Source organism: Eucalyptus grandis, chromosome 4, assembly GCF_016545825.1.
Source record: "Eucalyptus grandis isolate ANBG69807.140 chromosome 4, ASM1654582v1, whole genome shotgun sequence".
NCBI classification, from domain to species: domain Eukaryota; kingdom Viridiplantae; phylum Streptophyta; class Magnoliopsida; order Myrtales; family Myrtaceae; genus Eucalyptus; species Eucalyptus grandis.
In genome coordinates this window covers 5,965,406-5,979,575 of record NC_052615.1, presented here as the reverse complement: position 1 = coordinate 5,979,575, position 14,170 = coordinate 5,965,406, and the positions used below count along the sequence as shown (strand labels likewise).

The following is a 14,170-nucleotide window of genomic DNA, read 5'->3' as shown; positions in this document are numbered from 1 at the left end:
AGTAACTCATCGTTCATCGAATGCAATGCACATCGACGATGTAGTTAGGCAGCTTTACTATTGCCGATGCTCTCCCCAATTGACTCGAATTCTGGGTGGGGGAGCGAGCGGCCGCATGACTCAAATCCCACCGAATGAGAATCGACTGAATGCGACTCACTCCTCCCTTTCGGCAAAGGATATGAATGTCACTTTCCCATCCCTTTTTCTGGGCGAAAACCCTATAAACCACAAGGCCGGAAGACCCGAATAATAATATATAAAAAAAAAAAATATTACCAAGAGGGCTTTCTGCTTTTGCAGTAATGGACACCGCAAGACAACCACCAAAACGACTTGTCACTTCAATGATGTCTGCTGAATTTAGCAAAGAGGACGACTCGGACGGTACTCAGAAATTTCAATTTAATTTCCCCGTTGACTCTCAATTATGCAAGCGATTGATTTGATTTGATTTTTATCTCAATTTCGATTTTTATTTCTCCTTTGAATCACTGAAAACTTTGCTTTAGCATCATTATTGTCGAAGTCAAAAGAAAGCAATATCTTCGAACCCCCCTAAAGGGGAAGAAAGATTGCGTAAAGGAATGGACATTTCCCCTAACCTAGGTCGTTTGGTTTCGACCAATAATTCGACCCGTGAGCTAGAAAGGACGCAAGGAGATGTCAATGCCAGTTGCAATTGAACCACATTGCAAAAATGTATGTTTTCCCTATCTATTAATGCGCTATGATGTTTTTTGGTTTTCTTGGATTGGGTCAATACCCTTCTCGAGTCATATCGATTTTTGAATTAATTAACGTGGATGTTGCTTTCGAATTGAGATGTAGTGTTTTTCATTAGCTTTTTTCTCTTGTTAGTGTCATGTTATTTTGATGGTGTTAAGACTGGCCGGTGATTAAAGCCTGAGTTTTAGCTGATCTTGTGATTAAGATGAAGTCTGCCTTTACTTGAAAGTTTTGTTTATGTTGTAGGTCAACTCGCCATGCCTGTCGTAAGTTCAATGTCTTGTGTTGTGACTTCCTATTATAATTGTGACGTGTTGCATATATGTTTGGTAGCATTTATTTTGTCGCTCGATGAAAAAGTAGCATAAGAAATTGAATTTGTCCTCATTAACTATTTTAGAGCGATTAGAAAATGATTCGAATACCTTACAATAAGAAAATCTATATGTGCCAATTATGTTAACTTTAACGATGACTTGAATTTGCCATGTAACATCGTATGCTTCAGATTCCATTATGCAAGGGCTAAATTGAGATGCAAAAACATTCAAACCACAAAGAGGTTGATCGAGATGAGTTGAATGACATTGATTGAGATAACCTCCAAAGTATAGGGGGCAAGATGTGATTTTCTATGGCATCACATCCAAGACTTCAATATTACTAAACTTTTGGGCAAGTTATTGTTTTTAGAAAAGCATGAGGTTAAATAAAAAAGAAATCAAATCTTTTAATAGTTCTTACATCCACAGCTTATTAAGATATTTATAGCAAGTGCTTTTTGATATGTAGCTATGTGGTGCTTTGGTAGGCTTTTCATATACTATTCACATAACTTAAAAAAAGGAGAAAAGGAAAACTTTCGGTTGTTGTCGGGTTGTCAAACACTGAGTCAAGCGAAACACTTCAACATCAATGCTTCAAATAATTTTTTATCTGTTCTTTTTTTCCCCAAATTTAATCTATGTTCAGTTTCAATCTTGATTCATGCTAGAATTAAACTTGAAATTCCTGGTGATATTTGGTGAGTTAAGCTAATGAAAACGGCTAACTCTAACTCAGATTTTAAGGGATTCCGTGGTTTAGTTTGGAGGCATTTTCAACGCATATCGAACCCAATATGGAAAAATTTCAATTCATACCAATAAAATTTCACCTCAAACCAAGTCAGTAACTTTAGTTTGTTATCAGTTTTGCTCTGATTCAAACCATCACCATCAGGTCAATTTTGCTCTGATTCAAACCATTACCATCAAGTCAACATACGAGTAAGAAGTTCAATACATAATCTAGACAATCTAACTCCAACATACAATGCGAAATTTACCAAAAAAAAAGAAAAAGAACCTTGTCAACACACTTGGTTAGGCCGAATTACAAATATTGCTCCATTCGTTTCACAAAAAAATTGAACAATTTGAAAAACATTTTTTTAAAAATGATCACTTGTATTACTTATAAAATGAATAAACAAAAAATATATTTATTGTCCATGAAATTATTTAGACATAAATTGTTATCGATAATAAAAATATTATTAATTGAATAATTATTTTAAACCATACAAGTAATCATTTTTAGAAAAATAATTTTCAAATTATTCGTTTTCCGCGAAACGAATGGTATCTAATAGTTAGAAAGAAGATGAATATATTCACTAAACTTATCAATTTGGCTCGTTTTATTGGTTTCCAAAGTTATAAACCAAAACCAAACCAAATTGATGAACCAAATCAATCCGGTTCGATTAATCGGTTTTCAATTTTCTGCAAAGCACTTAACATTTCCTCCCTATCAAATGTGTATGATCCAATATCAAATATGAAGGCAAGGCTCAGAAAAAACACAGAACCACAAATCACGGCCCATTCTATTATTCGTAGGTAAGTAATATTTTGGGCCGAGACTATGAGCTGGGCCTAGCAAAAGACCATGTTTTTGTATTATTTCCATTGATCAGCAGGTAAGTTTCTCGCCAAAATTCAATCTGTTTGGAATAGTTGGAGGATCGATCTTTGTTATGAACTTGTAGCTACTACATGAGACATCTCCAGCGATGCAAAGCCGATGCAATTTGGTTATCTGCAGGGAGAGAATCGAAGCCTTTAAATAAGCAACATGAAATAGGAATTCTGAAAAAAAATTTAGAGCACTTTTCGCCGGTGCAGTGGACGGCGGAGCATACAGCTTACCCCGACATCGGATTGTAACAACATTTTTGCCATTGTACTGGGCACGGCTGATACCATGATCCGTGAATTTTCTGCAATTTTTTTTTTTTTTGGAATTATTGCAATATTCGGTGATTTTCAAGAACTTTGACGAAGTTTCGGCATATGCTTGTGATATTGTGGCTTTTGGTGGATGGAAAATGGTGTAGTTTTAAGTCATCGCTTGAGGAAAAAATAACAAAGCCCATTTTCATCACGTCGAGGTATTCTGAACGAAAAGAAATGTATACACGGAAATTATGGGAAATTGTTAAAATCTGAGAAAATAATGTTATGAAAATGTGAAATTTTTTTTTTTTTTTTTATCAAATCTCTGAATGTTTATTTTCCAATTATTGGAGTGGAAATATCCTGGTTTTTCTAATCTCTGACATGTCGGGTGCTGTTTTTATCAAGGTAAATGAATAGTAAATAGTATAGTTTCATCTTAGGGTTTCCTTGACATGAGCAATTGAGCTTGATATAAGTGGTTTGTGATATAGTGCATATCTCATGATTGCTTGCTTGTTACATGGGAAATGCACTGAAATGCTATTTTCTCGATACATATTAACGTGTACCCATTTCTAAAGTCACATTATTCTTTACTTGATCCCACATAATGGTAATTGTCGTATAGGATTGTGGTTTTAGCCGTCCCCCTCTTATTATTATCATTTCAGGTTTCCAACACGAGGAAATTAAACTGGAATTCACGTAGAGAGTGATCCGGGAGGCATGGAAAATAATTTGAGATTGTTAGAATGGAGTTCACCAAATTGAAATTTATGAATTTCTAGTTCACTCCCTCTTCTTGAACTGCAGTGCTCTGTGCTCCAACATCCTCTCAATCACCTCCACTGGACGCGATGTGCACGGCTAGTCCGATGAGCGCAAGCCAGCCGTATCCGCTCAGGCAGCACATCGCGTCCCACTGCCGGTCTCCACCGCAGCATGGCTCCTTGGTAGTGTCATTTGAGACCCAACATGGCCCTGGAAAGAGCTGCACGAAAGTAATGGCACTTAAGTGAGACATTGCTTCTCCTTTTGATTTGAATCCGGCTCGAGAAGGCGGGCGACCAACCCTTCGAAGTGTACTAGACCACGCTTCACCTTGCTGGTCGGCGAAGAACGGAAGCTGCAGTCAGGCAACGAGGCTTTCGAGCACTTGGTGCAGTCACACGAACCAGGATCATGGGCTGAGCTGAGAGCGGGACAGGCATGGAAAACAGCTGCTGAGAATCCGAGGGAAACGGTCACCTCGAGCAAGCCGATCGCAAGAAGCTTCTTCCTCCCCGTCTTGTCGATGAAGGCACAGCCGATGATCATGAGAGCAGGGTTAGGAGCCGAAGCCATTTGTAGAACAGGAAGTCTGCGATCAGCACTGTGCTTCTCCTCCCGACCAAGCTCACTACACTCTCCTATTAACATAGATAATTCCCGTTAGCATTCGAAATATAGGAATCAACTCGCTCTAACAAGTGATTGTTGATAAAGAAAACGAACTGGACGTCGGGGTCAGGTCATTACGGATTTGATGTTGGAATGAAGCTAATTTCAATGATCAAGCAAAATGAGGAACAATCAACAAGTTTCTATGAGCTGATGATCACTCCTTGTGCAGCAAGAAGACCTGCAAGGCCAGCCTTTTATCCATGGATTCGAAGTCGTCATCTCTGATATAAAGAGGTGAGCGACACCGGTATTGTATCCGAAGAGGAGACCCCCGATCCCAGTGGAGAAGGCAAGGCGGAGGATGCACGGGTTCTTTTATGTTGGAGAGAAGCGCTCCTTGAAAGCAGAGGGATCTGCTTCTGCAAGAACTCCTCCCTTTACCGTTCCTTTCTCTCTTCATTTGAGTTTGTACTGCAGCGAATGGCCTCAGTCCACGAAAATGGCTATTAAGTATGAAGCTCCATGTTTCTTTCTTGCTGATAAAGTGGCATGATCAGGAGCCACAAAGAAGGTTTTTACACTCGCCAGAAAAGGATCATCTTGTGTCACTGCTTGTTCCAGGGTCATTCGAGTGAATGGTTCATAGTTGGCATAAACTGGTTTAAGTTTACCAGACATCGTCGTTGGTTTGGCTCTTGCAAGCTGGCCTAAGATGTATGCTAGACCAAAGTTTTCACGTGCTCATATGCGAAGCGACAGCATAGCTCAGGTTTTCGCTGAACCGATTAGTGCGTGCCAGATTATGTCAAGGCACTCGAGGGATGAGAAGAATGATCGATTTTTTTTAATCTTAATCCTACCTAATTTACAGTCTTCCAAAACGACTAGTATGCATTAGTATTTCATGAAGGAGGTCTTCATCTTGCGGCTGATCGTCCAAATTGAGATGTTAAGAGTTAGGGGGTCAGCCCATCTTTTTCTTTGCATAAAGGCGTGGAAGGTAGACAGCATGTATCAGCCTTAGTTGCATAAATCTTTTTTAGGCCTATTTTGCGTTGGCAAAACATGGCCACAAAAGCTTTCAGACATGACATGCAGCACACCACTTTCGTGTTTCTGGATAAAAACATTACAAGACAAGAGCGCGATTTCTTGGCTCATGGGGAAATTCGTAGTTTATTGAACCAAGCCAATCACATTTCAAGAATCTAGAGGAACCATGCCATATATAGTTACTGAACCCCGACTGGTTCTGTCAACCGCATCACCTCCATCCACACAGCCAGAGCCTACACGATATTTTCTCCGAAGAGGAAATGCAATCATAGGCATGATCAGGCCTCTAGAGAAGGCAAGTTTCTTAAAGCCCGCAGTCGGAGACCCTCTCACCCCATTGATTGCTCGATCGTGATGGGATGAGGACTGCGTGATCTGAAATAATCGGCACTATAAAAAGTTCTGATACCAGACCTCACCTACAGATGCTCATGTGCTTCGTAGATTAAAACCCCACAAGCACAAACGTAAAAGTTCTGATACCAGAACTCACCGGCAGATGAAAAGCGAGACAGAACGAATTGCAAGCTTTTCCTCCCCATATTATTCTGGATGATTCAATAACTATGACCTGTATTTATTGTCGCCATCGAGGAGTGGGCATCAATTTCCTTGGCTCATCCTATTTCTCATCACCTTCCACTCTCTCAAAACTTGCCACCCTGTCCAAAAGAAACATCTCCAAATAAGCAAGATCTCCATAGCCGAGAAATGCAAGAGATACTAAAATTTTCACAAAGTTCGAGATTCTAGAATTCAGTTTACCATCCACCCATTGCAAATATAACCACACTGTCATAAAAAACACCGTCTTATTAATAAATGATAGGACAGTGGCAGAACAGGTGCATTTCTCTCCTTGCCTGCTCAAGAATTACGATGAATACAGCAAGAGAATGTTACACTCCAACTACAGAGCTCCTCCACTCACATGATGGCAGACAAAATGAGTAAGGTCAACAAAGCAGGGGAAAGAACAGAACGTACTCCCACTCCCTGAGTACCTGAAACTTCACTGATACAATAGGTCAAAACAGAAAGAAATACATGAAAGACCAACTGTAGAACAAGTGGGAAGAAGGCCAACTGTAGAACAAGTGGGAAGAAGGCCGTGCAAGGTAACAAGTAACTAATTATAATATATCAAAACTTGGTCAAAAAGGCAAGAAATGGTTGCTGTAAACTACAAATTTTCCTTTATATAATTTATTGCTGCAATAAAATAGATAGTTGAAGTCAAAAGCCCCATACTCGAAAGATGGTGTACATAAAAAATGGCTGATACAGCATCTAAGTAGCAAAATTATACTGTTTGCCAAGAAACAAACATTGTCCCGGTGACAACCCTAATCTCTTGCAAGAAGTTTGTCTCCACATAACGTAATCTTCCAGCAATCAACTTGGAACAGAAAAACAGAACCTCTCTTGGGCACAACTGCAAACCATCCGAAACAAGTTTTAGCTACTCCCAGAAAAAAATACAACAAATAGTACAATAAAGTAAGGAAAAATTGAAACAGAAACCTGTCAGATTACAGTAAACTACTTAATGATCGGAATCCGTTATAGTGATGTGATGACCCTAAGATGCTAAATTAGTTGTTGAAGCAGCAAGCTGACGATTCTAGATTATAAATTTAAGCACCTTTATATGCATGCATTCTTCAGCACAACTAGTCAAGCACAAATATGCTCAGACCTGCCAAATCTATTTGGAAACTATTTTACTTTATAGTGCCAAGCTTAAGACAATAGAGAAGTGCTTTTGCGCTACAGTGTTATGAAATATAGAGTTTAGAACACTGAAAAAATTGGACAAAGGTACAAATCTAGTATATCAACTCATTTTTTCCATCGTTCTGCAATATCTGGTAACTTGAGATTTTGCAATATTTATAGATAATCCATAAGGTTGTAAATGCATATGCAATCTAGGTGTAACACCAATATCACAATCTGAATCTTACTAGACTTACAAGTCAAAATTTGAACTTACCCCGAAATCTATCATTTTTCGTGATTAATCCAAATGTTTCTGCAGTTTCGCGTATCATAATACCACTTGCACCAGAAAGTGAAGTCACTTTACACTCAGCAACTGCCACAAAACAGACCAGAGAATAAAGATAACGAAGAACGTAATTAAGCCAAAAGTACATAAACTCCAAGGTCAGAGATCAGTATTTTGGTGACCAAGCTAGAAGAAACAACTTTTTATTTAATGTAACTTTATGAAAGCACAGCCACAGATGATAACAGTAATTCAAACTTCCAAAATGCTCCTAAAGAAGGTGGGAAAAGAACAAGAATCAGAAAGATTGTCTGACCTTGAATAATAGCCCCATGTAAATCTGCACTGAGGAGGCACTGAGCCAGCTGATTCTTTCTGTAGAATATGAAGAGATGTGACTACAAAAGCTGAATACTTCTACTATGGTAGGGTTTGACCAAAAATGCATTATTAGCCACACACACCCACAACCAAATTTATCTTACCCACTGATGTTCAAAAGTTCAACTATGTAGCCTTTCCACATTTCATGCATCGGCTTAAAGAAGTCAAATCTGCAATTCAACAAACGAAAAAATAAACAAATAAAAAATTTCAACTACGTGAATGGAACCAAGACCAAATGATGCCATCAGATATCATATTCTATAACACAAAAAAATCTAACTGATCATTCATCTGTGTTCATTCACATTCAAGTTAACTTTGCAAAATCAAACCTCAAAAATGAGACCCTGGATAAACAATAAACTAACCGGAGTAATCTGAAGAAAATTTTCTCTATGCTCCAGCTCAACAAAAATAATTTCATTTGCTGTTAACATGCTACTTTACTTCAAATATGTCAATAGAGTATCTTCTTTGACAAAGTTTCATTACTTAAACAACAAGGTATAATATGGAAAGCCAACTTCTTTCAACCAAAATCTGCAGGATTTATATTCAATAGTTTTTTTCTGGAATAGGCATTTAACATGCAGTAGAGTTCCCTTTGTAAGATCCACACTCCAACTCAAACCCATCCCATACCCTCCACAAAAAGAAAATCTAAAAGGGGTGAAAATAACAAATCATAAAAGGAAGAGAAAAAACTCATGCTTGCCCCAAAAAAGCTCCTAATCTCCATACGCGGAGAACGTAATAAGAGAAATCTAAATTTTACGCAGAGGTTATTCAACTACAAACACAATGCATTTAAAGGAAGAGGGAAACGAGGGAGAAAAAAACAATGTATGGCAAGATTTGGTACTGAGCAAAAGCCAGATTTAAGTGACCTATAAGCAAATGGGCACACTTACTTGAGATCTTGAGGCAAATCAAACGATCCACATTTCTTATGCTGCTTCATAGACATGTGAGTTTTAGACCGTTTTGATTGGCTCCGCAAAGCCCTGAGGCGAGCACCAGCCAGAGTGCTACGTTTTGGTACATAATTATCAAGAAGAATCACATCATCCAGTCTCATAGTTCTGAACCCTGCATGTATTTCTGAGCTGAATCACCCTTCTGGAGAAGTTCATGCAACACCCTGTCAACTCCAGTTCCTCTTCTGCTAGAAATCTGCATAAATGAAAAGAGATAAATCGTAAAAAAAGAAAAGAAAACTACATATTTCCCATGTCATTGGGCACTTGGCAGAATAGAGGTGTGAACCCCGATCAATGATCACTCTAATTCAGAGAAAGTAAGTGATTCCTAATCCTGAAACACCAGTAGGCAAAGTAGCGAGTGTTACACAGTTCATAAACACTCCAGCCAAGCGAACACAATAATACCTCCAAATTCTGCACTAACAGATTCTCGTGCATGTTTTGAGATAGTAGTGAGTACGTTGGATCACTAGACTCGACATCTGCATAAAGAGAATATAACATGAGCAGTTGCATCCTTTAGCAAGCACAAAATTAAGCAAGCATAGAGTCTGTCTGACTATTGATATATAAGTTAATCTGAGCATTCTTTTTCAATTCAGTGCATCCAACCATCTGTACCAAACAAACAAGTAAAGATGCACAAGACATCGAAACCTGAGTTACAATATGTTGACAATGATGTATTTGCAAAACACAAGCCAGAAAAGATGAAACAATCATGGCCATAAAGGTGGAAACGGACTTAAAAAAATAAAAACCAACTATGTCAAAAACTTAGATCACAACGTCATTACCCCTGGTGAGTAGTTTTGAACTAAATTTAGGGATTATCAGATAAATATATTTCCAAGCCTTCAAGAAACCTCAAGACCCTTTCTATTAACAAGGATCCATCAAAATATAAGAAGAAGAACCAGTATATTCCTTAGCAAACAAATACATTAAAAGAAGCACATGTATAAATAAGGATAACATCTCTTGGGGTCTGAACCTCCTGAATGACGAGATACTTGAGAACATAGTTTTCCTTTTCACTCGTGACCTCCCTCAGAACTTTTCCTCTCTCCTCAAAAAACAAATAACAAAACCAGCATTCTCCACTTCAGATGAATCTCAAGAGTCAGATCCCAGAGCAGGTCAAGGATGAACATCACTAGTTCATGACTTCAATAACTGGATGTCTAAAAGCTTTTTGGTTTGTAGCACAGCATGGAACGGCACAGAAACTGAAAATAAATTCACGAAGCTGAAAAGACAAAAAAAGCAATGCACACACGGAAGTGATGAATGCAGACTGCCTAACTGAGAAAAATCATTCAAGAAAGTCATATAAATCCATCGAACCTTCGAACTAGAGCTGCATAATGAAATCAAGAAACGACGGAATGCAGGGCCATCGACAACCACACTACAAGCAGCAAAATCCTACATAACCGAAAGGTGTTTTCGCGCTAATTACACGAGACTCTAGCAACCTCGGCAATAACCCTTCACGGTTCACCCTCGATAATCAAAATTTGCAACCGAAACTCATATGGGCAATCAAGGAAAGGACCTTTATTCACCGAAGTAACGGAGGAGGACGCTGTGCCAGCAGTGCCAGCCCCACCATCACCTTCTCTCCCGCTTCCTCTATCAAACTTGCGGTTATTACTGCTCCTCCTCTCTTGCGGCTGCATAGCCTCAGCTCGCGCCACCGCGAACCGCCGTTCCAGCGCCTCCTCCAGCGCGCGTTTCCTCTGATCTTGAGGAGCTTCTTCAGCCGCCATCGCAGAAAGCCAAGAACTTTCCTCACCTCTGCGGGAAAGCCGCAAACATTCAGACAAGGGCCGGAGCTCAAGTCAAAAGGGTATGAATTTGTCATGCTCTTTTTGGGTTTTCGACAGTTAAAAAGACAGCACAGCAATTCGACAAATTTAACGATTGCAGAAATCGCAGCGACTGGTGACTACCCAAGTGAAGACAATCTCGGGAAGGGGAGAGCAACGTTCGATATCGCGAACTACCCCACAATCACAGGGGGGGAAAGGGTGGTGTACAGGGAGGCCGCGACGGGCGGTGCTCCGGCGAAGGGCCTGCGGCGGCGACGGCGGTGGCGCGGTGATATCGACAACTTGCTCCGCCGAGTAGTGAGAGAGAGAGGGAGGGAGGAGAGCGGGTAGAGGCATCATAACAGGAAGGAACTAGAGGCGAACCGGGTTTTCTACCGAACCGTTGCTCGGGAAATTGAGCCGAAAACCGTCCGGTTCGATTACAGTCTTAGGACGACGCCGTAATGTCTGCCGTTGTGACAGAATAAGATTGTAATGCGTTATCTCAAATAAGGTAATACTTATTATGATGATTTGGTTTCAGATATAGAAAGTGTAATTAAAAAGAAGAAAAAAAAGGAAGAACAACTCACTTTACCCTTAATTGAAAAATTAAGATTTTGATTTATCTCGAAGAAGAACGATTCCAAATCATGTTGTGTCGTAGCAAGTGAATTTATCATAACTCTATATACAAAATGTAATAATTCACAAAATAGGGAATTCTTTGCAAGGTACCATGTGTGTTGATGGATGGAAGCTCGTAACGTAACCCAACAAATAAAGTATATTCTATAGTCCGTGTTAAAAGGGAAATTTGCAAAATTCACACTTTAAGTTTTTTTATATTTTTTGAAGTACACCTTGCGTCCTCTAAATCCTCAAAAGGTACTTTGACATCGTTAGTACTTGTACTTTCCTAATTTGTTCAGTGCAGCTCCTCTATCTATATATATATATCTCTATATAAATATATATATTTATGTAATTTGCCGATATTGTCCCTCAACACATAATATTTTGTTTTAGTTAGCTATCCTTTTGAAAATACAAATGGAGCTGCTGAAATGGACTGTTATAGCAATGCCATATGAATGCTGACTGATAAGCTAAAGTGATGTGAAATTATTTTTCAATGAATAGAAAACTAAAAGAAAAAAAAATCACAAAGCTCCGTTTGGTTATGGAAAATGAACAACTTAAAATATATATTTTAAAAAATAATCGCTTATATTAAATACTTAGTCAACAAAAATAATTTTTACTACTATCAATATTTATGTTTAAATGTTTTCATAGATAATGAAAATATTATTCGTTTACTTATTTTTTATGGACCATACAAATAATCACTAATAAAATCATTTATTTCTTGCGAAACAAACTCATCCTAGAGAAAATGAGATAGAAGAATGAGGGCGAGCCATGCCAACTCTACTAAGGCACCAACAAAGGCCAATCCAAAGGCCAACTACAGTATAGCTCATTGTTGTCGCCACCCATTAAATCACACACGGCATTAGGCAAGTTAGATTGCATCGATGTCAGTTTCCGGTGAAGGATGGAAGATCTAGGGTTTGGTTTGAGCAAAGTTCTATTGTGAAGAAGACGAGGCACAAGGCAATTTTGTGGGGGAGGGGGGCAGACGTCATTGGAGGTAGAATCTCGCAATACGCTGACCCTGTGAAGCTTTCCACATGAAGTTCTTGGCACGCCATTGAAAAGCTTCCTCTCCGATCAATCTGTTCCGAGGGAACTTCTGAAGCTATCTTCTCTCAACAATTTTTCTCATATTATCCAAGTGTGTCGCAACCCCTCTTGGATGAGGAAAGATGGGAAAACAATAAGATTAGAGGTATTGTCAAGTTAGGGACCAATGGTTCTTAATCGACATGAGTTCCTCCAAACCCTTACCTTAAATGATGTTAGGAAACCACACAATTTAATAGATCTATCTATGAAACGACTAGCCTAATCAAGGTTGGCTAGAAATCAAGTGAGATATGAGAATATATCACTTCCTACACAACAAAAGATTTATGATCGATACTTGATTATACTAATCATTTAATTAGTGTCATGTCGGTACCTCAACTTGATTATTTGTCCACTAAAATGCCCATGTAGTATTTTGGCCAAATAATGGGTCATAAGGTTCTCATCCATTGGTTAAAAATGTAAAGTAATGTAACTTAACCATTTAACTCAAGCAAACAAATCATGACAAAAAGGGTAATCTAATACAAATTGGTTAAAAATATAACATGGCATTGTTATAATGCTCAGGACAACAACCGCCATGAGTTAAGCTCAAATGAGTTCACTTTATTACCTAAAAGATCAATCAATCTAGCCTAAGTTATATCAGAGGTAACCATTGGAAACTCTAAACTAAAAGTTATGTTATCCTTCTGAAACTAAAGTAAATCTATTATTATGATTAAACGGCCTAATAAAGGCTTCTATTCCTAGCCATTTTCTGATTTTTATTTTATAGTTTTCGAATTTTTTTTTTATTTTCTAAAAACTGGGACTTGGGTTGGGCTCTTGGTCCTGGCCCGCATGCAAAATTAGGTACGGGCTTCGCATGGACGCGGGCCGCGCATGCAAAAAGGCTTTCTAGTCGAGCCTCTTCCACTTAAAATTTTATAGTTTTCGAATTATACTTTTACTTCCTTATAAAAAAAGACAACTTAGCTTATCACTATTGTAAATTTTGAGCTTTATCTCGCTCTGCTAAGCGAGCTTCCTTTGTGATTCCGTGTTCTCGAGCTGCTTTGTCTTACTGGTGTCACGTGAATCTCAGCAAGTCCTCGCTAACATTGCGTGGTCCCATTTGACGGTAGTCAGGGCTGCACAGATTAGTAAAGATCCCTCTTGAGTTTAGGAGCAATTTGACCCATTGAGAGGATTAAACAGCACTAAAAAAAAGACGTGTGTGACGGATCCGTCATGAGGTGATGCATCAAGAGCTCGATCGTTTCTCCGGCGATACTTTCAAATTAATCCCTAACTAACTCACCATCTTATTTTATTTATTTATTTTTTGTTAGAAGACGATGTTTGGTACTTTCCTTCATCATGCACTCACATGATAGTTCTTTTTTTTTTTTTTTTTTTTTTTTTTGCTGGAGGAACCTCCTCAACCAAGAGTCGGCGTAAACCACTGTGTGCTACGTAGCGGAGAACCCACCACCCCCGACAGCACACTTAAGTCACCAAGTAACTCCGTCAGAGCCTTCGCTTTTGTGAATGTTTCGAACTCCTCATCTTCCTCGCAAAGGTTCACTGAAGCCTACCCAGTGGAGCCACTATAGCTGGTGGTCTCACTTGATAGTTGATACTAAATAAAAAAAAATCTTTTTTCTGCTAACACGATCCCCAAACCCACGTCAAATTTTTCTGAAGTAGGTGAAGTGATGGTGCTTAACGGGAAAAAAGGGTCCTCCGATAATTTTCACAATAGATTGGCACTAGCCATATCAACCATATACTGTCACTTTCATTGCACCTCTTTCGAGCTATGACTTGTTAATTAAAGGCAGATTGGTTCTAGGGTGGACTAGTTCCATCAATTTCACTGGT

The 14,170-nt window shown here is 38.8% G+C and overlaps 2 protein-coding genes across 2 annotated transcripts; both read right to left on the bottom strand.

The window, feature by feature from the left end:
* Nucleotides 1-3,786: 3,786 nt before the first annotated feature.
* On the bottom strand, nt 3,787-5,012 carry LOC104440777 (probable inositol transporter 2). Its single transcript, XM_039310658.1, has 3 exons — nt 5,006-5,012; nt 4,053-4,360; nt 3,787-3,942 (listed from the first exon to the last, which is right to left on the bottom strand). Exons 1-3 carry the CDS (start codon nt 5,010-5,012, stop codon nt 3,787-3,789), a joined length of 471 nt encoding a protein of 156 aa, XP_039166592.1.
* Nucleotides 5,013-6,509: 1,497 nt separating this feature from the next.
* Nucleotides 6,510-10,927, bottom strand: LOC104440775 (ribonuclease P protein subunit p29). Its single transcript, XM_010053741.3, is given in 9 exon segments — nt 6,510-6,825; nt 7,387-7,488; nt 7,718-7,776; nt 7,887-7,955; nt 8,700-8,874; nt 8,877-8,961; nt 9,177-9,253; nt 10,330-10,571; nt 10,727-10,927. Coding segments are annotated over 8 exon segments (870 nt in total). The 5' UTR covers nt 10,544-10,571; nt 10,727-10,927; the 3' UTR covers nt 6,510-6,736.
* Nucleotides 10,928-14,170: the final 3,243 nt, after the last annotated feature.